This window comes from Arachis hypogaea, chromosome 19 (assembly GCF_003086295.3).
Source record: "Arachis hypogaea cultivar Tifrunner chromosome 19, arahy.Tifrunner.gnm2.J5K5, whole genome shotgun sequence".
NCBI lineage: Eukaryota > Viridiplantae > Streptophyta > Magnoliopsida > Fabales > Fabaceae > Arachis > Arachis hypogaea.
In genome coordinates this window covers 8,929,455-8,956,064 of record NC_092054.1, presented here as the reverse complement: position 1 = coordinate 8,956,064, position 26,610 = coordinate 8,929,455, and the positions used below count along the sequence as shown (strand labels likewise).

Here is a 26,610-nt window from a genome sequence, read left to right as displayed (position 1 = left end):
GTCTTTAAGCCCGCATTGTAGCATTGCCGAGCTTCTTTATGGTCGGCATGAACTGTTGCAACGATATTGTCCTACACAGAAAACTTTACACAAAGGTGAACTGTGAAAACAATAGCTCCAAAAGAGTTAAGAGATGGACGTTCCAAAATGATACTATATGGATTAGCACAATCAACCACCAAAAATTGGATATCTAAGATTTTTGAGTTCGGAGACTCCTCTAGTGTTGTTCTTAACCATACATAACCTGATACAAGTACCCTTTCTCCGGAGAACCCTACCAATTCTTTGGTTGAGAGTTGCAGGGCCTTATCGTTGAGTTGCATCTTTTTGAAAGTGGAGTAGAACAACACATCGGCGTTGCTCCTAGGGTCAAGTAGGACCTTCTTGACTGTCGATTCTCTCATGTGTATCAAAATTACCACCAGGTCATCTAAGTTCGGACATTGCGACTTAAAATCGGAGGCGTCGAAGGCAATTCGTTCAGCTGGAAGTGGAGCATATGTCTCTTGGCAAGATCCGTCCATTGTCATCATGGCTCGGTAACTCCTTTTTCTTGCTGTATTTGTTGCTCCTCCTCCTGTAAAACCTCCCAAAATGTAATTTATTACTCCTTTTGAAGCATGAGATTCAACCATTCCATGCCAAGTTCCTTTGTCCTTGTGGTATGAACTATAATTAGGCTTGTCAGTGTCTCTGCTTGTTGTTTCTTTCTGGCTTCTAGAGATGACATATTTATCCAGTAGGCCCTGTTTGGCTAACCTTTCCAATAGGTCCTTGGCTACTATGCATTCATCGATGGTATGATCGTACTTTTGATAAAATGCACAGTGTTTGCTCCTATCTACATACTTCTGGTCCTAATATGTTCCTGCTTTGCTCAACGGCTTTATAAGCTTGCTATGTACGATTTCTTTAATTATATCCTCTCTTTTTGTGTTGAACTTAGTGTATGAGTCGAATTTTGGTGTTAGCTTGAAGGGTTTTTTGAGGTCCTTGCTTTGAGGTCTGGGCAGTCTTTTTTCGTCTTGGTGCGGTTATTGTTTTTCCATGCGCCGAGCTTCACGGAGTTCTTCGATCTCCATTTGTCCCGAGGTTTTTTTTTCTCGGAATTCTGCCATTGTTTTTGGCTTGGTCATCGCTATGGTTTCTTGAAACTTCCCTGGACGGAAGCCGCTTTTGAGTGCGTGTAAATGGACTTCTGGACTGAGGTCTGGGATCTCCATGGTTGCCTTGGTGAACCGTGTCATGTAGTCCTTCAAGCTCTCGTGCTGTCCCTGTTTGATAGTGCTTAAATAGTCTTATCCGTGTATATATATCTTCGAGGCGAAAAAGTAGTCAATGAAAGATCTTGTCAACTCTTCAACACAAGAAATTGAACCTACAGGTAATATGGAAAACTAAAGTAAGGCAGCACCATCTAAAAAAGTTGGAAAAGATCGACAAAGTATTGGGTCAGCAGCACTATTAAAAAATATCATTGATTGGAACTTGGTAATGTGGATACAAGGGTTTCCGAATCCTTCATAGGACTTCAGCGTGGTAGGTAACACGAAGTTCTTTGGCATCTGGAATTTCATAATATCTTCGGAAAAGGGATTGGATATTGTTAGCTTTTCCTTTGGAGAAGTGATCTCCTGAGGGTCTGTGTTTCGAAGTCGTACATCATTTGAGAGCACATTGTTGGGATCTCCAATGCCGGGCTTTCCATTTCGTGCTAATAGATCGGCCATCTTTGTTACTTCGGCTTAGAGAGCAGCATTCATGACTACCAACTCGTCATGAATTGGAGGAGGGGGTTGGGGGGTAGTATCATCGGCCATGATCCTACAAAAAAGCGAGACAAAATCGTCGTGGGGTTAATTAAACTCGTGCCCCACAGTGGACGCTAAATGTTCTGATAAGGATACTCTTCCGTGCTATAGGTTGGCTTCGGGCTATTCGATGAACTCTTTAAACCTCTTATGGGAAGTAGCCTCGTAAACTCAAACCCAAGTGTGGTACTTACAAAAAACACTCCAATGCTCAAATTAGTGAAATATCAAAAAAAGAGTAAATATGATGTAGTGTGATTTCTTTTTGGTTCTTCTGCTCCTTATCGTCAGCTAGCATTCTGAGGTGAAATATTTGTCAGTTATTTTCGAGATATTCGACCGACTAAGTACAAGATTTGGGAGAAAAAATTTGTTGCGGTGCACAATTATCTATTTGAATTTTGCTTTATCCTACTAAAGTATAACTCAGTTTTTTCGATATATTAGAATTACAGTACAAATATATTATCATTTTTATACTTATTTATTTTTTATTCTAAAGACCTATCATTTTTAGTGCAGTAATTTTTTTCGCAGTAATTTTTTTTAATAAAAATATTATTTACATATTAAAATAAATTACTAAAATTAGTTACTAATATATATATATATATATATATATATAATTTAATTTATTTTTAATATATATTTATATTTTAATATATATTTTATATTAATAGAATAATAATTAATCTTAATAACCGATTTTAATATACTCGTTAAAATGATAAGCTCTGTCATCACCCCTATCCTCGATCGGTCAATCAAACGCAACTTGTCAACACGGCTTACATATAGGCAAAGGAACTTACCCTGAATTTCAGTAGAAACCACCCAATCAGTTTACTTTTTGTTCTGATGTAATAGTAAATATTTACGTACATTTATCTTGTTAATTTTTTTGTTTAGGTATTTTTCGGTCTAATTAATCTATAGTAGTATTAAACAATAAATTATTGTATGTATAAAATAAAATTTAAATTTTAATACTTATTTAAACGAATTAATAATCTAATTACCAAATCAACTTAATTTAGTTTATTATTATTCTTTTAAAGTATTAAATCGTATTATCTGATATAATACTTTAAAAGAATTTTGAGAATAATATTTTGTTAATATTAGACTAAGTTTATTTATCTTTGTTTCTCCTTCTTTCTTTCTCTTGTGTTAATTGAAAAAGAATTATATTTAATTTGTTTTATAAACTAATTATTGGTTGAGATAAATAAAAACAAAGAATAGTTTCCTAATTACATATGGAAAATTACCTGCGGAAGACATATATAGTGACATACAGTTAGGAACGGGTCATCATCATTTAATTTTGTCATGAAGGAAAGTTCACCTCACTTCACCTCACATCACTTCCAGCTTGTTAATCGGTTGACTACATGTGCGTCAATATTAGAGGTCTCGCTGTCTCCCTCTTATAAATTCACTGTGTCTTTCTTTTTATTTCACCATTTACTATTCGTCGCATGCTTGCATGCATATTGTGATAATATAGCTAGAATTATTCTCCCATCAAAGAGACCTAAACCCTAATAGAATGTTGCTCTATAATTAGCAATTTATATCTAAGAATTGATTTATGGCTAACACTGCTGCTGGATCGTCTTCGGTGTCTCCGAAAACATACGATGTATTTCTTTGCTTCCGAGGGGAGGACACGGGGGAGAATTTCACCTGCCATCTTTCTGCCGGTCTCGTTGACGAGGGAATCGAGATATACAAATACGATGATCAGTTTGTAAAAGGTTGTGATATTTGGACACAGATTTCTTTGGCGATCGAGGGTTCACGTGTGTCAGTGGTGGTTTTCTCCCAAGACTTTGCTTCTTCCAAATGGTGCTTAGAGGAACTGGTCAAAATAATGGAGTGCAGAAGAGATATGGGGCAGGTTGTTATACCTGTGTTCTACAACATAGATCCCGCACACGTGCGGTATCAGAAAGAGAGTTACAAGAAATCTTTTGCGAGGCATGAATGGAATCTCTGCAAAAATCAGCAGAAAATTCGTAGGTGGAGAGAGGCTCTCACTGAAGCCGCCAATCTGGCGGGATGGGTCTCCGGAAGTCCTGGGATAAGGTAATTTATTGTGACGGTTTAATTCAATGTCTAGTATCTAATATTTATGTCCTTTTCTTTTAACCTGCCTTTATTTATGTTTGAATATACTCGTTCTTAGCGTCAATGTTCAAATAAGACAAAACAAAAATATTATGCTAATCATAAGAAATTAATTTCTTAAATTCTAAATCATAAACATTTAATTTTAAATTTTAAATTTTAAAAATATTAATATTAACTAATTAAAAATTAATTTCATTCTCCAATCTAAAATAACTTAAAATTATTTTTCGTCTTTTTATTTATTGTTAAGAAAATAGATAATATTAAATATGATAATATATAATTATAAATATTATCTATATAAAATTTAAAAAATAAAATAAAATAATTAAGATTTTCTCCTTCTTAATGTCTCGGCAAAATAATTCTATTATATATAACTAATTTTATAATTAAAATATATATACCGTATGGCATTTTTTTATTATAATTAAATCAAAATATTTTCTTTTAAAATAAAAAAAAATCATTCCTCCTCTTCCATTATTTATCTCTCTTTTTTCTATTTATTTAATCTTTTATATATATATTATTATTAATTATTAATTTAACGACTAAAATATATCATGTAATAATTTTTTATTATAATTAAAATTAAAATTTATTATATATTATTAATTAAATAAATTTTAACAAAATAAATTATATCAAAATAAATTATTCATAATCATATTATTTTTATTCTAAATAAATTTATTTTTTAATTTTATTTTTAATCACATTATTTTGTTTTAAGTAAATTTATTCCTTATTAAGAGCAAGCAAAATTGCAAAATAAATTGAATAATTATTTGTCCTAAAAAATTTGAAATTATTGAAAAAAATTAAAATTTATTTAAAAATTAAAAAAGTTCGATATATTAAAGATAATAAAGAATAGAAGATATAATTTATACTTAATTGTATATGTATGTAGTTATGTACCATGCTCTTTTTTTTTTTTTTCTAAAAATTTATATACTAGTCATTGCATAAATATGAATAAAGATTTTGAATTGGGTTAAGTATGATTTTGGTCCCTAATGTAGAGGCCGAAAATTTATTTCGTTCCCGGCCTTTTTTTGGCTACAAAATGGTCTCGAAGGTTTCATTTTGTTTTAAAATCGTCCTTCGGACGAAAATACCCTTCCCCTTCTTTCCCAAAATGAACCATAAACAAAAGCAGAATGTGAAGCTGAACCAGAAGCGGAATCATGGCTTCCATTTAGTTGTTGGACTTCCTTGAGGCAGGTGAGGCTTTTCATCTCTACGATTGTTGTGCATTTGTCCGAGTTGGCATCGATACCTCTTTGAGTGAGCATGAAGCCTAATAATTTTTCGGCCTTCATTGCAAATGTGCACTTTAAAGGATTCAGTCTCATCACGTGCTTCCTTATTGTGGTGAATACCTCAATTAAGTCAGACAAGAGATTAAGGTCGTCTCTGGTCTTGACAAGCATGTCGTCGACATATACTTCCGTCAATTTTTCAATATGAGATGAGAACAACTTGTTCATCATCGTTGATATATGGCCCCATTATTTTTCAATCTAAAAGGCATTACTATATAATAATAGTTAGCTTTCGGAGTGAAAAAAGAGGCCTTCTCTTGATCCGACTTGTACATCAGAATTTGATTGTATCTGGAGTATGCATCCATGAACGAACTGATATCTATACTCTGAAGCTGAGTCAACCAAAGTGTCAATGCTGGGAAGGGGATATGGATCCTTGGGACAAGCTTTATTGAGGTCGGTGTAATCAATACACATCCTCTATTTTTCATTTTACTTTTTCACAAGGACCACATTAGCCAACCACAAAGGGTATTTTACCTTCCCTATAAACCCGACTTCTAATAAGGCTTACACTTGCTCTTCTACGACTTGTGCCCTTTCAAGACCGAGCTTCCGTCACTTTTGTTGTACAGGTCGGGAGCCTGGATAAATGGTGAGCTTGTAACACATGAGGTTGGTGTCTATGCCAGACATATCGGAAGCTTTCTAGGTAAAAAAGTCGGAGTTTCTTTGTAAGAGCTCAATGAGATTTGCTTATAATTTTTCATCCAAGTTGGCCCATATACTTGTTGTCTTTTCTGTCTGATCTCCAGTTTGAACCTTTTCAACCTTTCCTTCAGGTTTTGGATGCAGTTCTTCCCGTGCTCAGATACCATCAAGTTCAATAGTATTGACTTTCTTACCCTTTGTACTGCCCCTTAAGTTGAGACTTTCATTGTAATACTTTTTTACTAACTTCTGATCTCCTTTTACAGTGAAAATTTCATCTGCAGTTGAAAATTTTATGCATAGGTGAGGTGTAAAAACGACCTCAGCTAGTCGGTTTAATGTGGTCCGACCTATCAAGGTATTATAGGCTGACTTTACATCGACCATAATATAATCAATGCTTAAGTTTGTGGATTTCATGCCTTTACCAAAAGTCATATGTAACAAAATGAAACCAAGAGGTTGGATCGGCGTATCTCCTAACCCAAAAAAGTTGTCTGGATAAGGCTTCAATTTCTTTTCTTCTAACCCGAGTTTATCAAAAGCGGTTTGAATAAAATGTCGTCTGAGCTTCCCTGATCTACCAAAGGTTTGCATTAGCAAGGATCATTGTGATTACCACAGGATCGTCATGACCAGGAGTCACCCCTTGGGCGTCTTCTTTAGTGAATGATATTGTAGGTAAGTCGGGTACTTCTCTTTCCTCGCTGACCTGATAGACTTCTTTTAGATGCCTTTTCCATAAAGACTTTGTTATGCCTCCTCCTGCAAATCCTCCATTTATCATGTGCATGTGCCTATCAGGGGGTTGTGGTGGTCGATCTCGCCGACCTCCATCTTCATCACATCTCTTCTTTTCCTTGAATCATCCGATCTCTTTGCGAGGTATCTGTCTAGCTGACCTTCTCTAACCAACTTTTCTATGACATTTTTTATATCATAATAATCATTAGTAGAATGTCCATATGGTTTGTGATACTTGCAATATTCCGTCTAACTTCCATTTTTCTTGTGCTTAATAGGACAAGGAGGTGGAAGTTTTTCAGTGTGACAGATTTTTCTATAGATGTCGATAAGAGAAACTAGGAGCGGGGTGTAGTTATAATATCTTCGAGGTTTCTCCAAGCTGTATTCCTCTTTTTTTATTCGCTTCCTTATCTTTGTCCCGAGCTTGGTAGGGATGATTTGGCCTTGGGACTAGATCTCTAAGTCGGGAATTCTCCTCCATGTTGATATACTTCTTTGTCCACTCGTGTACTTCATATAAAGAGGTTGGATGCCGCTTAGATATGGATTGAGAAAATATCCCTTCTCTAAGGCCATTAACTAACCCCATTATTACTACTTCGAGAGGTAAATTTTGTATTTCTAAACAAGCTTTGTTGAACCTTTTTATATAAGCTTTGAGAGTCTCTCTGACTTCTTGTTTTATCCCTAAGAGACTTGGAGCGTGTTTGACTTTGTCTTTCTAAATTGAAAATCAAGTAAGAAACTTCTTTGCCAAGTCATCAAAGCAAGTCACCGACCTGGATGGTAAGCTATCAAACCACTTCATTGCTACTTTGGTTAATGTTTTTAGAAAAGCTTTGCAACGAGTCGCATCGAACGCGTTGGCCAGATACATCCTACTTTTGAAATTGTTGAGATGATACCTTGGGTCGGTCGTGCTATCATAGAGATTCATGTCGGGACTTTGAAAATTTCTTAGGACTCTAACCACATGATCTCTCCTAAGAATGGATCTTCTCCCCTAAAAGTGCTTTCTTCTCGTTCAGCGTTGTTGGTCCAATTTCGTAAATCAGCTTCTAATTTTGGAAGCTTTTTCTCGAGCTCCCTTCTACGTCGTACCTCATTTCACAGATCTCTTTCAACTTTCCTTTGTCGCTCGATCTCCTATTCGAGTTACTCCAACCGGCCATATGATGTCCGTGTACGATTCCCATGATCTCAGTTGGGTGTGGAGGTTCTTCATTCTCAGATGGATGCACCTCTTATTGTAGTCGTTGATTTTGAGGATTTCGTGATGTTCCTTCTCCATTAGGATTAATTGTTCTTTCTTGTCATGGGGGTATCACAAGGGTTCGGTCGTCGTTATAAGGTTCGGGCTTGGATTCAAATGTAGTGTGTTTGTCTTCAAATTGCTCGTACGCCATGGTTAGGTGTAGACTTCTAGGTCTTCGGCAACGACACCAATGTTCCGAGGGTTACTTAAGACGGTGATTTGGGCCTGAACATGAGGTTCAGACTCCTTCTAAGACAGCGTCCGACTTGTGCTGGTGCCGAGGTGCCTTCGTCCGAATTTTTCGTAAGGAGGTGAGAGTGGTACCTGCATGAGACTCTGATACTTAAATTAGTAAAGACTTTAGACAGATTTTTAGTAGATTGGGTTTAAAATATATTTGAGAGTATCAATGTATTTATAATAAAATAGATACTATTTTTTTAGAGTAATTTCACTTTTAATGATGAATAACTATTCACGTTTTTTTTTTAAAAGTTGTTTAAATATTCCTTCTAGATAATTAAAAAATATCTTTGAAGTTAGTTAGCTGGTGAAGCCGAATTGTTGTTAGAGAAATTCTATAATACTGATGGTGATTGCCAGCATCCCATGCTTTTATATGGTGTCAGGTTAGAGAGTGACACGTGTAAGTTGAGGTTAAATGGGAATAATGGGTGCGTGTTGGAGTTTCGTTGCTTTCGTTTTTGATTGTTTGATGGAAAATGATTAATTAACCATTAATCACAAATTATGAGTTGTTGGATAATGGGTTAAAAGTTGGTGGCCCATGTGAAATTGGCCAAGGGTAATGAAAAATTAAAAATTAGCCCCAAAAAAAAAAAACAAAGTGGCTAGTTGAAAACCAAAGTGTACGAATGAATCCTTTTTTTTTTATCCAACGAGTAATTTAAAAAAGAAGGCTCTACTGAAAGTTGAAAAAGAGAAAAATGATACTTTTTTTTTTTTTTAATTTATGAAACGTATATTTTTTTGTGCTGCAAAGAGTTAAATAACATATATTTTAGTCTATTTGATTAAAATACTCATTTATAATTATTTTACATATAAATTAGTCATAATTATATTAATATTTCAAAACAGAAATAATAATACATAATATATACTTATTATTATTATAATAGTTTTTATTTATCTTAAATATTTCAACTTGTTATAAAAATATTTAATTCAAACTTTTTATATATTTTATCATTAATAAAAATATTAAAAATAATTAAATTTCTTACGTTAATAGTAATATATATTTTATATTATTAATATTATTATAATAGTAAAATTAATAACATGAAATACATTAATTATTATATATTCTATTTATTTTTTTATTTTATCATTAATCATGAAATATATAAAAAATTTAAATTTAAATGTTTTATAACAAGTTAAAATATTAAAAATAAATTTTATTTATTATATTAATAATAAATATATATTTTATATTTTTATTACTAATATATAATTATAATAATAATTATTAAAAATATTGTAGTTAAATAGACTAAAGTGTATGTTATTTAACTCTTATATATAGAGGAGTGTATATTTTAAAAATAAAAAAGAGAGTATAATTTAGACATTTCACAGATAAATTTTTTTCTCATGAATTAATAAATAAAATAACTTTATTTATTGTTCAATCCCAATGTATATTTTTAATAAATTCTATACATTAGTTAATCACGATAAATAATAAAATAGCTCGTTATAAAGCCAATGATCTTTCCATATCAAAATTTATAGATCCACTTTTGTATATTAAAAAAGTCTCTATAAAAAATAAAAGTAAATAAAATAATATAATTTAAATAAATTTATAAATTAAAATTGATATATTAATATTTTAATAAAAATATAATTTAAAAAGTTGATTTCGTAATATTATTTACATAGAAAAAATATAATTATTATATGCATATATTTTTAGGTTTTTTTGTAATTTTCATTACTTATATTTTTAATTTATATATTTTTTAAATATTTATTATATATAATTCAAAAAAATATCAATACTATGATTAGAATTAAGATTTAATTATTTTTAAATATATTTTTTTAATTAATTTTATAATTATCAATGTAAAATCTTTATATATATATGTAGAGAGAGAGAAAAAGAGAGAAAGATATTATTATTTTTAAATAATAAACATGAAAATTAATTATTTTTATTTGATTAATAGATCTAAGATCTAATTAATATAAAAATATATACATTAAATATAAAAATTAATTATATTTTTTGTACCATATATTTTTAAATTATTTTATTTTTTAATAATAAATATTAAAATTAATTACTAATAAAAATTAAATTTTTTTCACATAATAATAAATTAAATAGATCAATAAGATTCTTATATAAAAATCCTTAGCACTTGATTTTCTCTTTTTTTTTTCTTTACTTAGAGGATCCTAGACTTTTTGGTCACCCAAAATTTTTATCCCCCGTTCTTTTAACCAAAGTGACCTCTTGACTCTAAATCTTTTTATTCGTTATTCAGAAGGCCAATACCATCATTAGTTTCAAAAAAAATTATAACTCCATAATTACTGACAAAAACACTAACACTAGTAGCTGAATCCTAATTTCTAAACCTAATTAGTAAATTAGCTCTCAGCCACCACATAGCTTCTATGTGTGAATTTCATGTATATTGGCATTTTTGTACTTTTTTCTAAAACATGGGGACTGTTTAACAAAACAAGAAATCGCTGGATTCGCGAAAATTTTTAATCTTTTAGAAGAAAAATCGTTGGGTCCGTAAAATTTTTTACTTCTTAAAAATAAAAATCGGTTAGTCTGAGTTGATCAAATTCAAAAATTGATATATTCAAATTGTTTCAACTTCAAAAGTTGATGGATCCGATTTGTTTGTCTCTTCGAATTGCGAATACAAGAATATTACACTTCTTTATCTTTATGTGTGTAATACACGAAGCTTGGCCAAACATAAAAATTAGAGCTAAGTATGATTTTGGTTCTAACATAGAGACCAAAAATTTATTTTGTCTCCGACCTTTTTTTGCTACAAAATGATCCTAAAGATTTCAATTTGTTTTAAAAGTATTCTTTAGACGAAAATATTCTTCCTCCTTCTTTTCCAAAATCAACCAAATACAGAGGCGTAGAGACACAAACAAATGCAGAGACAGAAGTAGACAAAAGCAGAATGCAGAAGTAGAATACAAATACAGAAAGCAGAAACAGTGAAACAACAACAACAATGAAACAACAACAACTAGAAAAACAACACCAACAACAACAATGAATAATGAAATCAGAGCAACAATAAAAACAAAACTAGAACCAAAAACAAAAACAGAAACAGAAGCAGAAGCAAAAGCAAAAACGACAAAGAGCATCGACGACCGAGTGAGGAGGAGGAGCAGAAACAGCGAGTGATGCGCGAGTGGCAGCGGCGGCGCGGTCTCCCTCTCCTTCCGATCTCTCTCTTCTCCCTTTCTCCTCTCTTGCTCTCTGTTTTCCCTTCCGATCTCTTTCTTCTCCCTTGCTATCTATCTCCTCCCTCTTCATCTGTGTGTGGCAGCTTTTTCTTCCGTTCTCTCCATCATAAGCGACGGCGCGGCGGCACTACCTTCCCTTCCCCCTTCTTTCCCCCCTCCCCTTCTCTTTCTCCCTCTTATCGTTCTTTTTTCTTTTTTTTTCTTTTATTTTATTTTATTTTATAATTTTTTAGTTAAAAGTAATTTAGTAATAGAAATAAAAAATTTGATAAAAAAAAGACGATTTTAAAACAAATTAAAACTTTTAGAATCATTTTGTAACAAAAAAAAAAAAACTAAAAACAAAATAAACTTTCAGTCTCTACCTTACCTAACAAAATCAAACTTACCCTTAAAAATTACTTTGGGCCTCAATCACACACAGCCATTTTATCTCCCATGCTAGAACTCGACTTCTCCATCTAATGCGTCATTATATATAGACTTCTTCCTCTCCTCCCTCTCTCTATCTCTTTGTCTCTTTCTCACTCTCTTTCATTATTCTTTCTTTCTCATAGTTGTCGTCTTTACACTCATCGTTGTTCTGCCATCTTTATGGCCACCGTCCGCCTCTTCGTCTGCATTATTTGGATCAATCTTCTTTTTTCTATTTTTTTTTTTGAAGAAAAAATGAGAATGGTTCGAGTTTGGGTTTGGTTCGATTCATCGGTTTTCAGACAGTTTTTCGATTTTTTTTTTTTGAAAGTAAGAGCTCAACACACAAGTGGAGCAAAGTAATACTAAGACAATAATTATAAATACTTAATAACTCCTATGTCATCTCCGGCATAGCCATCAACAACATGAGTTATTTACAACACCATTCCGTAGCACATGAAAATGATTGCTCCACGCATTCGCCAATTCCTGTTCCTTGCTGTGAAATATAGCATCATTCCGGCGTAGCCAAATAATCCATATGACTGAGAAGAATCCAAGTATCCAATACTTACGCCTCTCTTTTCTCATCGGCACAGATCTCCAATTCTCATAAAGCTCTTTCAAGTTACCAGTAACAACCACGTCTCTCCAAACGCCGATATCCAAGCACACCACACCTGCCAAGAGTACTCACAAGTAATAAATAGATGTTGTATATTTTCAGCATGTTTCTTACACAGCACGTACAAAACATCATTCTGTTGTAAGATCCCCAACCTACTTAGGCACAGCTCCGGGTATACATCAAGCCACCCCACGGAGACTAGGCTCCTATCTATATGACTGCACGACTGTCCTCTAAACCATGTTACCTTCGGTCATTCAGTGCCAAATCAATCAACTCCAAATCATTTATCCATGTTTTAAACTCTGCCACAGACACTGATAATGTAGTCGCTCCTTTCCTTTCCTCCAAGTGCACAATTTCATTAAAATCCCTAAGAAACAGCACGGCACCTGACACAATCCTGCAATATAACTCAATTCTTCCCACATGGATATCTTCTCAGCTCTCTCATGCGGACCATACACTAAGCAAATAGCACAATGAAAATTATCTTTTACCACAACTCCTTCTATACACATCCATCTATCCCCTTTATAGCAGTTATACAGTTTAAAATCCACTTCATCCCACATTAGCAATAACCCTCTATAAGACCCAATGGAACTTACAGACTCCCAACATGTTCTGTCACTTTCCCAGATACGCATAACATCAAATTTAGTTATTAATTCCTTTTTTGTTTCTATCAGGCCCAACATATCCAACTTAAATTTATTTTTGAAAGTCTTTAGCATACCAACTTTTGCAGCACCTCCCAACCCCCGTATATTCCAGGAACTAAAGATCATTTAATCAAACTATTACACACCTGTTTACGGTTTTTTGGCCGGCTTCTTCGGACTTTTTCTTTTTGCTTAGCCTGCCTCCGCTTCATAGCAATAGCTTCATTCTGCTCCTGCAAAATAGCCATGATGTCCTCCTCATCACTGCACTGAGCTCCTGACTCTACAGCTAGTTTCCAAGCCTCTTTGTTCTCAGCCATCTCTTCTTCCCAACTCGGCCTCTGTTCCTCAGGACCTGTTTTCGTACCATCATTCAAGCAATCTCTCATCTCTGGCCCTGATTCTGCACTATTATCCCTCTCGTCCTCTTGTCCATTACCATTCTGAGCCAATCCATCCAGCACATTCTCCTTCTCTTCCAGTCCCAAGCCATACTTACCTCGACTCTGCCTGTCTGCTTCTGGTTCATTGCAGTTTGTGAACATTCCGACAACCCTTCCCTAGCTCGTATCTCCTGGAATTCGCGTCCTCTCCAAAACGTCTGAGTTACAGGAAGTTCGTTGACTATGTCTCAATTCAGTTCTCAAGGCCGTCTCCTTCCTCACCAGCTCTCGTTCACGCTCGTCAGTAATGACTTCCAATTCATAGCTCGATCCTTGTTGAGTCCTATCAGCCGCTGATTCTGGAGCACCCTCAGCCGTCTCGCAGCACTGTCTACAGCCCTCCTCTCCCCGGTTTCGCGTCTCACGCTCTGCCTCGTTCAGGCGGCCATGCTCCAGACCAGCGGTACCTTTCCTCCTTCCTTGCCAAGTTGGCTCGTCGGACTTACCCCTTGCCTCCGCTTCGAGGCTTCCAGAATCTAGCTCCCCCTCATGGCATGTCCCGTCGTGTTCGTGACCGAACCTTGGAGGCGCCGTCTTCAATGGATCGTGAACCAGGAGTATGTGATCCTGCTGGGTCAAAGGTGGAACCGGGTCAAAACCAACCCGGTTAGGTAACCCAGCAGAAGGCCGATTCCGGCCTGCCTTGCCCCTCACCCAACAAGCATGATCCATGACAATCTTATTGGGCCTAGTAGTTTCCAGTCCTTTACCATTCCTCATCCCATCATGTGCTTGACAAACCACTCCTTCATAATTATTAGAAATCGTATCTTCTGAATCAATGTCCTTATTTATTTCATATGATCCCTGAGAATCTGTCTTGTCCAATAATGCCGCATAATTGCCATTTCTGTTAGACCAATTTGAATTTTTTTTTTATTCCATTCATTCAAATCAAGGCTTGAATTTACCATCCTGTCCTTATCTTGTTCCTTGTTTCTATGTTCTACCGTCATCAACACCGCCGCCTGATCCCAATCTACCACCTTCCGGTCAGTTCCGTGCTTCAATATGCACTCTTCTATATTTATCATTTTCCTGCCTTCTGTCTCTTCTTGACTCTTCCGAAAACATTCCTCCCTATACACCTCTCCACCCACTTCTCTGACAAGGATGTCGAACCCACTTGTCCTTATTGTAACGTGAATCCATTCGTTAATCACATCAAAAACACACGTATCAATTAGAACCTTACCCACACTGAATGAGTTGCACGATCTCGTTAGTTTATCGCACTCCACCACTTCGCCCCATTGCTCCCCTATTCTGCGAAAAGTGTCATTCGACCATGTATGCAATGGAACTCCATAACACTCCAACCAAACTCTCCTAGACTCACTTTTCTCAGTCTCGTCCCATCTCCATACCATATGAAACAATTTTAATAAATCATTCATTCTAAAAGTGTATGCTTCTTCAGCACTAAGCACCGTGTCGAATGTAATCATTGCTTTATATGCCCCCAACTCTCTTACCTGTGTCACACATGGCCAGTCCGTACGGATATTTTCCTGTAGCGACCGAAAATCAATAGCCAATTTCGTACCACCGACAATACTTCTCTGTAGGCAAATGACATTCTCACTTGCTATCGGTACTTCTAGCTTCTTTGTCCATCCGTTGCTATTTGGATCTTTGATAGGTGCATCTGACGACTGCCTCCCCGCTTTCACTTCAGCTGCTCTCACACTCTTCATCTATGGCTGGCCTCCTCCAACATCGTGCCTGGTGATCACCTTCCCTCCTGTACCCTTCGTATTTTGCATCATAGCTCCTCTTCTATATTTGGCTTCGCCGACGAACATTCTTCTACCCCTCAATACCATACTGTTCATTTCTGCTACGGCCTTCAAAGCCCCTCCCTTTGTAGTATACCGTACAAAAGCAAACAGATATATCTGGCTATTTTTATTCTTTCGCGACAGATATATGTCGATGATCTTACCTGTCCATTTGAACGTATTAAAGAGTTCTCTTTTCGATATATCCCCCGGCAAATTGTCTACAAAAATGGAAAAAGAATCAAGCTCCAAACGTTGATATTCTTCTGTGTTCCAAACCCTAGGATCTTTGCCATATTTACCCTGTGTATTAGTTCCCCTCCTGTGTTTTCCCACCTCACACGCTCTCTCTCTCTCATTATCTCTCCCAACACCTCATTTTGCCTCTTATGTAATTCTACTTTCTTTCTACTACACACATGAGCTTAATTTCCAATAATAACAGTATAAAACCACCCATATTATGGAAAAAGTTTAGGATCCATAACTAACTAGACAGTTTTTCGATTCTCTATTAGTTTGTAAAGGAGACGATTTTACGTAAGGATCGAATCGTGTTGGACACCGGTATGTAGTTGAACCAATGTGGTTCGGTTTTCAAAACATTAACCAGTACACCAAAAAAGAACTGCAAAGCCTTAGGACTAGCAACATCATCCTTATTCCTTACAAAACCTAGTGCATGACGTGAATCAGGATCAAGAATAAACGTTTCTATGAACCAATGCTTTACAAATTCTAAGAGCCGTAAAATCACCATCCTGGCCTCTAATTAAGCGTCAGCATGAGGCAGTGTCCGGTGTTAGGAAACGAGCAGAAGCGATAATTATATATTCATGCGTCTGCTTCCTATACTTATCTTTGAAGAAACGTATGCATCAAGCCATCAACATTCTGTTCAAAGATATAAGTATTCCTACTACTACAAAGAAAGAAAAAGAACGATTGTGTATCAAATTAATAGGTTCCCTAATTATTTCTCAATTTTGTTTTGCTAATATTCTAGGGACGACAGTGAACTCATTCGACACATCGTCAAGGATGTCTTGCAAAAGCTGAAACAGAGACGTCCGAATACAACAAAGTACCTTGTTGGAATTGAGAAAACTCAGAAAGATATTGAAATGTTACTCCAAAATGCTAAAATTATTGGAATTTGGGGTCCAGGTGGAATAGGAAAGACGACAATAGGCAAAGTCGTATATAACAAACTCTCTTCCCAGTATGACAGTGTTTGCTTGATGGAAAATATATCCGAGGAAACAAGAAGGTATGGACTACCACGTCTGTGTCGTAACCTTTTCTCGGACCTGCTAAAAGAAGACAATCCAACTCATAATGTTCGGAGACTGCAAACTAAAAAAGCTCTAATTGTGTTTGATGACGTTGATAGTTTCAAGCAATTAGAATACTTATGCGAGGACTCTCAAGTGCTCAGTTACCTAGGAGAAGATAGCAGGGTCATTATTACATCAAGAAACAGGCATTTGCTTGCTAACAAAGCTGATGAGATTTACGAGGTCAAGAACTTGAACCTTACAGAGTCTCTAAAGCTTTTTAGTTTGAAAGCCTTCAGCAAAAGCTATCCTGAAGAGGGATATGAGAAACTCTCTAAGCAAGTGGTTGAATACACAGGAGGAATTCCGTTAGCTCTTAATGTGTTGGGTTCACATCTTTCCTTCAGACTTGATAAAGATTTTTGGGAAAGTACCATGAGGAAACTTGAAAATTCCCCCAATGAAGACATTCAAAAGGTGTTAAGAGTGAGTTATGATGGATTAGATAGTCTACAGCAGAAGATATTTTTAGACATTGCATTCTTTTTCATTGAAGAAGAAGAAGAGCGTGTCAAGAAGATATTACATGCTTCTGGATTCGAACCAAACAATGGACTGCTCGAACTTAAAGATAAAGCTTTAATATCCACTACATCTTATGACAGTAGAATACAAATGCATGGCTTGTTACAAGAGATGGCTTTGGATATAGTTCGTCGAGAATCCGAACTGAATCCTGGAGGCCGCAGCAGATTGAGGGATGTCAAAGACATTCGTGATGTACTTGAAAATAACACAGTAAGGAAGACAATTATACTAATTTGTTTCAGGCACATACTTCCTTCATATCGAAGTGGTGTTTAATTTGATGTAGTTTCTTTATTTGACAGGGAACTAATGCAGTTGAAGGCATAGTTTTGGACTTATCTCAGATAGAAGATTTACAGTTGAGTGCAGATGTATTCGAAAAGATGAATAGGATAAGGTTTCTGAAATTCTATATCCCCAGAAGTAAGAGTTCCAGTGAGAAGTATCTCCCTGAAGGCCTTACGCAATTTCCTAAAGAATTGAGGTACCTTCAGTGGGACGCGTACCCTTTGAAATCTCTTCCGCTGAGATTGTGTTTTAAATTTCTTGTTGAGATTCACATGCGACACAGCAATGTTGAAGAGCTTTGGCAGGGAAAGAAGGTAGACACATGTATTATGTATATATTATATGCTTATTTCCCTATATTAATCAAAGTTTTATTAAAGATTTTCAGTTGTGATTTTTCCTTTCGATTTGTTGCAGGATCTTCACAATCTAGAAGTAATTGACCTATGTGAATGCAGAAAGTTGATGAACCTTCCAGATTTGTCTAATGCATCAAGACTTAGAACGGTGAATCTCTCCGGTTGTGAGATGTTGCATTATCTTCATCCAACAGTTCTATCTGCTGGTAAGCTTGCTACTTTGATACTGGATAGGTGCAAAAATCTCATGGAGGTTAAAAGTGAGAAGCGGTTAGAGTCTTTAGAGAAGATCAGTGTCAATGGTTGCTTAAGTCTCAAGGAATTTGAAGTTTGGTCAAGTTTAATTGAAAAATTGGATCTAAGCAAGACAGAAATTGAAACATTGCACACATCCATTGGACATATGGAGAATCTTAAGTCCCTCAATCTAGAAGGTTTAAAACTTAAGCATCTTCCAAATGCGTTGTCCGGCTTGAAATCCCTAAAATATCTTAATCTTTCTCGCAGCGGAGTAGAATTTGACAAACCCCAGCTACATGTGTTGTTTAATGGCTTACAGTCACTAGAAAAACTACATGTAACAGATTGTAGTAACTTGTTTGAGCTTCCTGACAACATCAACGTCTTACAGAAATTGCAAGAATTAAGGCTTGATGGGAGCAGCATAGTGACACTGCCAGAAAGCATCAAGCACCTTAGAGTGCTGAAAGTTTTGTCGTTGGAGAATTGCAATAAGCTTGTGAGTGTGCCAGAGCTACCACCATCCATCACGGTGTTCAATGCCAGTAACTGCACTTCATTGGTATCGGTATCAGTATCAACTTTAAGGATGATGGGAAAAACGAAATGCATTTCGTTCAAGGATAGCTTGAAGCTGGATAAATATTCACTCCCTTATTCTATCACGGAAAGCCTCCACTTAACAATGATGAGTGCTGCATTTCACAATGTGCTAGTAAGAGTTTTCGACAACAAGCTCCATAGTTACAACTACGTCAAGGTTCGAGGTTGTCTACCAGGAAGCAGAGTCTCAAGGCACTTCAAGAATCGAACAAGAGGGTCCACCATTACTATTAGACTCCCCAGCTGCACCTCAGTGCTGGGATTTCTTCTTTCAGTGGTTATCTCTCCAGGTGTTGCTAATGCTAACATTTACTGCAGATGTTACTCAGCAGATGGGACACCTATCGGTGAGAACACTCGATGGTACTCTGTGATTGAAAGCTTGAATTCGGATAATGTGTTTATGTGGTATGATCCATACTTCAGTGACAGCATTCTCAAGCTTCATGAAACACATGTCTCTTTCAAATTCTATAGTGAAGAAGGATTGGAATTGGATATAATAAAAGAATGCGGTGTCCACGTAATAGGTCCCTCTGAGTTCCACAGTGTTTTAGGGGAGATGGATTTGGAGTATGAGCAGAAAGTGGAGTTGGGAGTGAAGTTAGGATTGGCGTTAGACATCCAGCGCCAGGTGGATTCTAACGTGGATTTGCCTAATTTGCTGTTTGCGTTCGAGTATGGATGGAAGTTACAACCGCCAATGCAATCTGAGCTTGAATCACGACGCAGAGCCATGGCCGATGTAATTCGGAAACAGATGTGGGACCTCATCTTTCCACCTTGTCCAGCTGCTGGAATGTGGGGAAACATCACACAGGATTTTGAAGATAGGTGAGGCCTCTTTCTTTCTTTCCTCTTTTTTTTTTTTTTTTTTTTGGAGAGAGGGAGAGACAGATGCTGTTTTTATTCTTAAAATTTTTAATATGTTTGGACTTTGGATAAAACTAATATATCTTCTTCGATAGAGGGCTGGGCAGCGGCCATGGCGGTGAAAAGGTAAGGAGTAAGGACAAGGGTATCGCCAGAGTTTCGCTGCTGCCATCGGAGTTTGCACCGTTTGGGAGATAACTAGATAAGAAGATTAAGGTACAACTAATAGAGAGAATATCAAATATTATTTTGCATGTATAATTGTATACATTTGGGGAATTACAGGGTAGAGCAAAAGCATACAAATATATAGATAATTAGATATTCCCTCAATTTGTATCCGGTGTTGACACGGTGAGTTTTAGTATAACCTCCTTTTCGGGTTCGTGGAAGCTGGAGATTAGGACACGTCCCTTTATGACATGGTAATGGTTGAATAAGTTTTGCCATCGAGTTATATGGCATAGAATATTTTCATATTCACTATTTTTAATGAAAAAAATATGGTTGGATAGATTTTGTTTGTATTAATATTTTTATTTGTAATAATATTATGAGAATATAATTTTTTTAAAATTATGGTCCATTTTATTCTGATAGTATAGATTATACATAATACAAAAGATTTATAAAATTAAATTATTTTTACAAAAAAGGTCATAGATTAATAAAAGTCTCTGAAGAATAAGATCAAGATATCTGTAAATAAAAAATCAAATAATAAAATTTTTAGTTATTATTTTTATATAAAAAAATCTAATTTTGTATTAATAATTAATTTTAACATTCGTTATCTAAAATTCAAAATAATTTAACGTGTATACTTTTACATTTAATTAGGTACTAACAGTTAAGTTTATTGCACAAATAAAAATAATTAATTTTTATACTTGTTATTTAAAAATAATATTTTTTTCTCTATGTATATAAAAATATAATTAGATATTAGCATAAAAAAATTATACTGATAGTTATAAAATTAACTCAAAAATTTTTTTTTTTAAACAATTAAATCTTGATTCTAACTTTTAACCATAACATTAGTATTCTCTCCAAATTATATGTAATAAGTATTTGAAAGAAGAGAAATGAAAATATAAATTAGAAAGATAAGCGGTAAAAATTTAAAACTAAATAAAAAATTTAAAAATTGTGTATATAATAACAATAACAATATTTTTTTATTTAAATTATATTATTTTGTTAATTTTATTTTCTGTAAAAGAGAAAAATAGAAAAAATAGAGAATGAAAGAAAAGAGAGAGAAAGATAAAGATGAAGAATGAGAGTGAGTGAGAGTTTGTTAATTTTAGAAGAAAAAAATTATTTTAATTATAAAAAAATATCGGATGACATATTTTGATTTATCAAATTACTAACTTAAAATATAAATTATATATAGAGTAAAAATAGTAGAAAGAAATAGAAAAATGGAGAGAGATAGATGATAGAATTTAGGAAGGGAGTTTATTAATTTTGAAAAAAAAATTCTCTCAATTTTAAAAAGAGAGTGTTATGTGACACATTTGATTATTAAATTAGATAGTAATATATGATATATAATATAGGTATATTTTAATTTTAATGCAATTAAAAAATGGCATGTTACACATTTTGATTGTCAAATTAGTAATTAGTCATTGATATTGATAATCATATATAAAATAGATAGAGTGGTTGAAAGAATGGGAGAAATAGAGGAAGGAAGAGGAAAGAAGACAGAACTTTTTAATTTTGGAGGGAAAGATTTTATTTCAATTGCAATGGGAAAGTGACATGTGGCACATTTTAGTTGTAAAATTAGTAAGGAGGAGGGAAGAATTCTTTAATTTTGGAGGAAAAGATTTAATTTTAATTACAATGAGAGAGTAACATGTGACACATTTTGGTTATAAAATTAGTAAGGATGAGAGGAGAATTCCTTAATTTTAGAGAAAAAATTTGATTCCAATTATAATAAAAAAATTACATGTGGCACATTTTGATTGTAAAATGAAAAATATACAATAGATTTATAACTTGATTCAGTTCAGGATGTATTCTGTAAATGGCCGTTTTTGTGTTGTAAAGTATTGAAATAAGGTGAGTTATAATCTATACTTGTCAAGATGAGGAGAATGATACACTTGATACTTCTGACACATGTAAGTGTTTTACTGTCCGATTTTTTATAATTTTAAAAAAGATTGTTTGATTAGTCATAAATTATTTAATGTCCTATAATAAAAGTAATATTTTTATCATTGTCCCGTTTTGGACAGATGAGCCTTATTACCCAACGATCCAACACGTTTGTTTCCAACAACAAAAATTAGAAGAAAAAAAATATTTAAGGCAAGATGAAAACTAAAAACTAAAATTACAAAATTAGAAAAACTGAAAACTAAACTTTAAAACTAATCCACTATCAACATAGATTGGATTCCAAACCTGCAACTACAATGTGTTGAAGGCAAGATGTAGGAAAAAAAATATTTAATAAAAATTATTTTTAAAACAATGGATAAAATTAATAGTTTAAAAAAATTATTTCATTTTACATAGATAATTTCAAGTAATTTACAGATGGGGTATTTTTTTTATTAGTCCCTTAATTTATGGTTTATTATTTACTTATAGAAATAAAAGTATAATCAATTACAATTATACATGTGCAAAAATTAATCTCCATTATATATTGTCAAAAAGATCTAATTATCTAATGTGAATGATTTGCGAATTGTCTTTTTTTAGGGATTTAAATTATTTTATATTATCTCCTTTTATACATAAGTGTTTATATCTCAGTCTTGTTTCCTATTACCAAACTCTGATTGAATTACGACTTAAGTATAAGATTTTGAAGGGTCGGGTGTTACATGACACACCCTTGGCGAGGGAATGGAAGCGTGCATAGGCGTGGCACGCCTTTGAGCTTGGTTGCCTCTAGAAGTGCTTTCTTGCTTGGGCGTGTAGGTAGAGTGTAAGAAAGTGGCACGCCATGTCTCTGCTTGCTTCTCTCTTTGTTTTTGCTTTCTCTTTGAGTTTGCTTCCTCTCTGAATTTTCAATAAACTTCAATAATTTTCTACAAAACACAGAAAGAAAAATACTCAAAGTATCTTGACTAAAACACAATAAGATTTAAAGAGAAATTATTAACTTCATTAAGATAACTAACTAAGAAAACTACTAAAAGATGCTCATGCATCAGTCCATCTGTTCTTTCAATTGTCGGGCTTTTGGAAGGATGTCTCGCTCTACTATCTGGTGATAGATCTCCGTGATTAGGGTCGGTAAGGGTTGTAGCATAGTTCGTGAACTTCCCATCCTGGGGCAGCCGATTGGGGGTGATGAATTTAAAGTGCTCCTTTGAGTTGTCTTTGGGCGGTGGGTTACCTCGAGGTGCCGTGTTGCCGTGCTACCGTTTATTGGCTGCCACAACTTGGTGGTGAGATGCTTACAGAAATCTTCATTCATGAGCCCATTGGTCAGGCAAAGATTGGCCACGGAGTCCGTGAGCCCACCGACCGTCAGCCACTCGTCATTGAACTCGTCGAGGTATTTTCTTGTGGGTTTGTCTTGTCTTTGCGTGACTCCAAGCAGACTGATCAGGTGGTTTGCTTTTGTGATCCTGGTGGTGAATTGCGCCATGCACTTTTTGGAGACGTCGTCAAAACTGGCTATCGAGCTGTTTGGGAGGGCATTGAACAACTTAATTGTGGGGCCGACTAGGGTTATCGAAAAGGCCTGACATTAAACTGCGTCGGTAACTCCTTTTAAGTTCATCCTGGTCTCGAAGGTCGTGAGGTCCTTCGTCCCATCGTACTTCATGTCGGTCGGCTTGTCGAACCCTTTTTGTAGCTTGACTTTCAGGATTCGGTGGGTGAACAGGGTGGCTCCCATTATCACATGTTCGCTTTTTCTTCATTTAAAATCTCTTCGATGCATTCTTTTGTCCTCGTCGTGCCGATGTTTGGGCTCTCGAAAAACGCTGCGATTACGGTGTTTGCGGTCGTGTCGGTTGGGTGATCTCTCCCTTCGCGACAAGCTCCTAGAGGTCGCTTGGCATGCATGCTCCGGCCACTCGGCCTTCTAAAGTTTGTAACCTTTGGTAGAGTTCTTGAGTTATTTGAATTGCCTTTTCTATCGGGTCGTCGGTTGCTCTGGCCTCGCCAGATTGGCAGTCGTCTTCCCGTGGTTATTGTCTGCTTGCCTGGACTTGTATGGCGCTAGTTATCCTCCCGCGGGTTGGCAGGCGAACGTTATTTTGTGGTTTGTACGTTGGGTTTGGTAGGTCAGGCTCATGGTGATGGCTTGAGGACCGATTCAAATTCTTCTGTCATGCTGCTAAGACTTGGCGAATTTCCACAGACAGTGCCAATGTACAACACTTCGTTGGTACAGGTTGAGAATAGGATTAGAGACTTGCCGGCCTTTAGTGGTGACAAAATCAGACTTCTAGAGCGACGGGGGGTGGTATCTGCAAAAACACTCCGACGCTCAAGTCAGAATGGATCTGAGAGGTATAGGTGAGGGTTAGGAATGTATAATGTACCTGAGGGTCCCTTTATATACTTTGAGGTTGTTATCTTATCTTATCTTATCTTATTGGCTAAGATAAGAAAAGTGTTTGAATTTGAATGTTGGTTAGGAATTTGTGGTTACTAGACCAGTTTGGACCACGGTGGTAGTCCAGACCCGGGTAATCGAGTCATAACTACTCCGATAGGGGACCTAAAGATCAGGTGCGGAACAGATATAAATAAAGAAAAAAAAAGATAAAAAAAACGTAAGAGAATACAGAATATACTAATACTATTACAGTAAGACATATCTAATTCCAGAATGCAAAGACAACTTGTTGAAGGATAGATCCACTGTACTTTCTCTGCGCAGTTTTCATTTTCGCCATTAGATTCACTGCCATATTTGCTCCTCGTTGAATTAATAAGGATGTGTTGTAACTTTTAGTTTAAAATTTTTCACTAATACTTTTAAATTTAAAAAATCTGATATATCAATTTCAAATGCTAATTAAAAGATATAACTTTTCATTGTATTGCTGTAATTAATAATAATAATATCTTGATTTAATAACAATATTATTTTATTTTACACTACCCTTATCATTATATCTGAATTTAACAATAATAATATCTTTATTTTTCATAACTTCCATCATTATATTCGAGGCAAAGTTAACCCACGAATAACTACTCTATTACTTTGATTATTGTCTCTTTTTTTTTAAGAGTTAATTTATATAAGGAAAAAATTAACAGACCCCTCGAATGTTTTTTTTTTTTTGGATTTTTCTACGGTATCTTTTTGTCAAACAGATCAATAATTAATTTGTTGTAGATTTAAACTTTATTTAAGAGTCTCAAATATTTTTTATTAAAATTATTTATTTCTTAGAACAGTATAAGTTCAAGTTAACCGATTCAACAGTCTTAAAAGTTTATAATAATTTGTATAGAATAAACTTCTTTTAATAGTTAAAGTAACTTAATTACATTAAACATAACTATTATATAAGGGAGCCACTCAGATAAAGACGTCTAAAACGTCTTTTTTTAATGATATTTTTTAGTAATTAAAATTTAACACATATAATCGATTAAGTCGTGTTATTTTATGTTAAAATTAAGTCAGACAAATTAATTTGACCGAAAAAATGGTAATCAAATCTTGAACTGGTCTAAGTTAATATTATTTTTTATAAAAAATGACTATAATACCCTTATTATAGAAAATAACTAAAATACTCCTATTATATATATATATATATATATATATATATATATATATATATATATATATATATATATATCTTTACTTCTTGCCGTCGTAAGGTTAGAATTTAGAGTTTTTAAAATTAATATATATATATATATATATATATATATATATATATATGAGTATTTTAGTTATTTTCTATAATAAGAGTATTATAGTCATTTTTTACAAAAAATAAATTTAGACTGGTTCAAGATTTGATTCACCATCTTTTCGATCAAATTAATTTGTCTGACCTAATTTTGACAAAAATAACACGATTTAATCGATTATATATACTAAATTTTAATTATTAAAAAATATCTTTAAAAAAATATTTTAAATGTCTTTATTTAAATCACTCCCATTATATAATACATCACTCAATCATGGTTAAGACATTAAAAAATAACATATTTAGCTACTCAATTAAAGTCTCAATTGTCACAAAAATCAAATATAAATCAACTTTACCATATTAAATTTAATTACGGGTTCAAAAATCGCAAACCCTAAAGATTAGTACAACAAAAGGCCCAATACGATGCACGGAAAAAAAAAAAATCAAAACAAGTATTTTAGGTTTTGGCATAACAATATTGCATATTTATAAGATAAATCCCAGCTGATGTAAAAGTGGAATTTCTATATAAAACAAACATATCCTTGGAACGGTAATAAAGCAATCTGAAATTTGCCAACTCATCAAGACCATTGACAGGCTTTAACTATGTGAAGAAGACAAGAAGGCAGAAAATACGAGGTGCATCATTCTCCTCATCTTGATAGGTGTAGGCTATAACTCACCTTGAAATAAATTTTTGAATTTTTTTATATGTGTTTAATGTCTTTGGGCCTGGGATTGTTATATACATGTTTTTATAAAATTTTTATTTACACGTTTAGGTGCTATATAAAGCCTTTTGGAAGAGTTAAATCTTAAAGTGGTCCTTGAGATTCACGGTTTGTACTAATTTAGTCCTTGACTTACCAATTGCACCATTTATGTCCCCGACTTTGTTAAAATTGCACCAGGGTCGTTCCTCCCCACATCTCCGGGCAAATTAACTGCCGCCGGCAGTGACCTGGCGCTGAGAAGCCACGCTGGGTGCCACGCTGGAGTGTCAATTTTGGTGCTAAAAATGTGGATGGATGGAATGGCGTCATTTCATGTATGTTTAGAAACAAAACCCAAATAACCCAAGGTCTGTGATCACTTCATCTTCATCTTCGTCTTCTGAAAACCAAAATAATGCACCGTGAAATC

The 26,610-nt window shown here is 34.4% G+C and overlaps 1 protein-coding gene across 1 annotated transcript; it reads left to right on the top strand.

Annotated features, from left to right (window-relative positions):
* The first annotated feature begins 3,272 nt into the window (after nt 1-3,272).
* Nucleotides 3,273-20,161, top strand: LOC112779971 (disease resistance protein RML1A-like). Its single transcript, XM_025824324.3, has 5 exons — nt 3,273-3,905; nt 16,364-17,432; nt 17,525-17,824; nt 17,928-19,546; nt 19,681-20,161. Exons 1-5 carry the CDS (start codon nt 3,409-3,411, stop codon nt 19,781-19,783), a joined length of 3,588 nt encoding a protein of 1,195 aa, XP_025680109.1. The 5' UTR covers nt 3,273-3,408; the 3' UTR covers nt 19,784-20,161.
* Nucleotides 20,162-26,610: the final 6,449 nt, after the last annotated feature.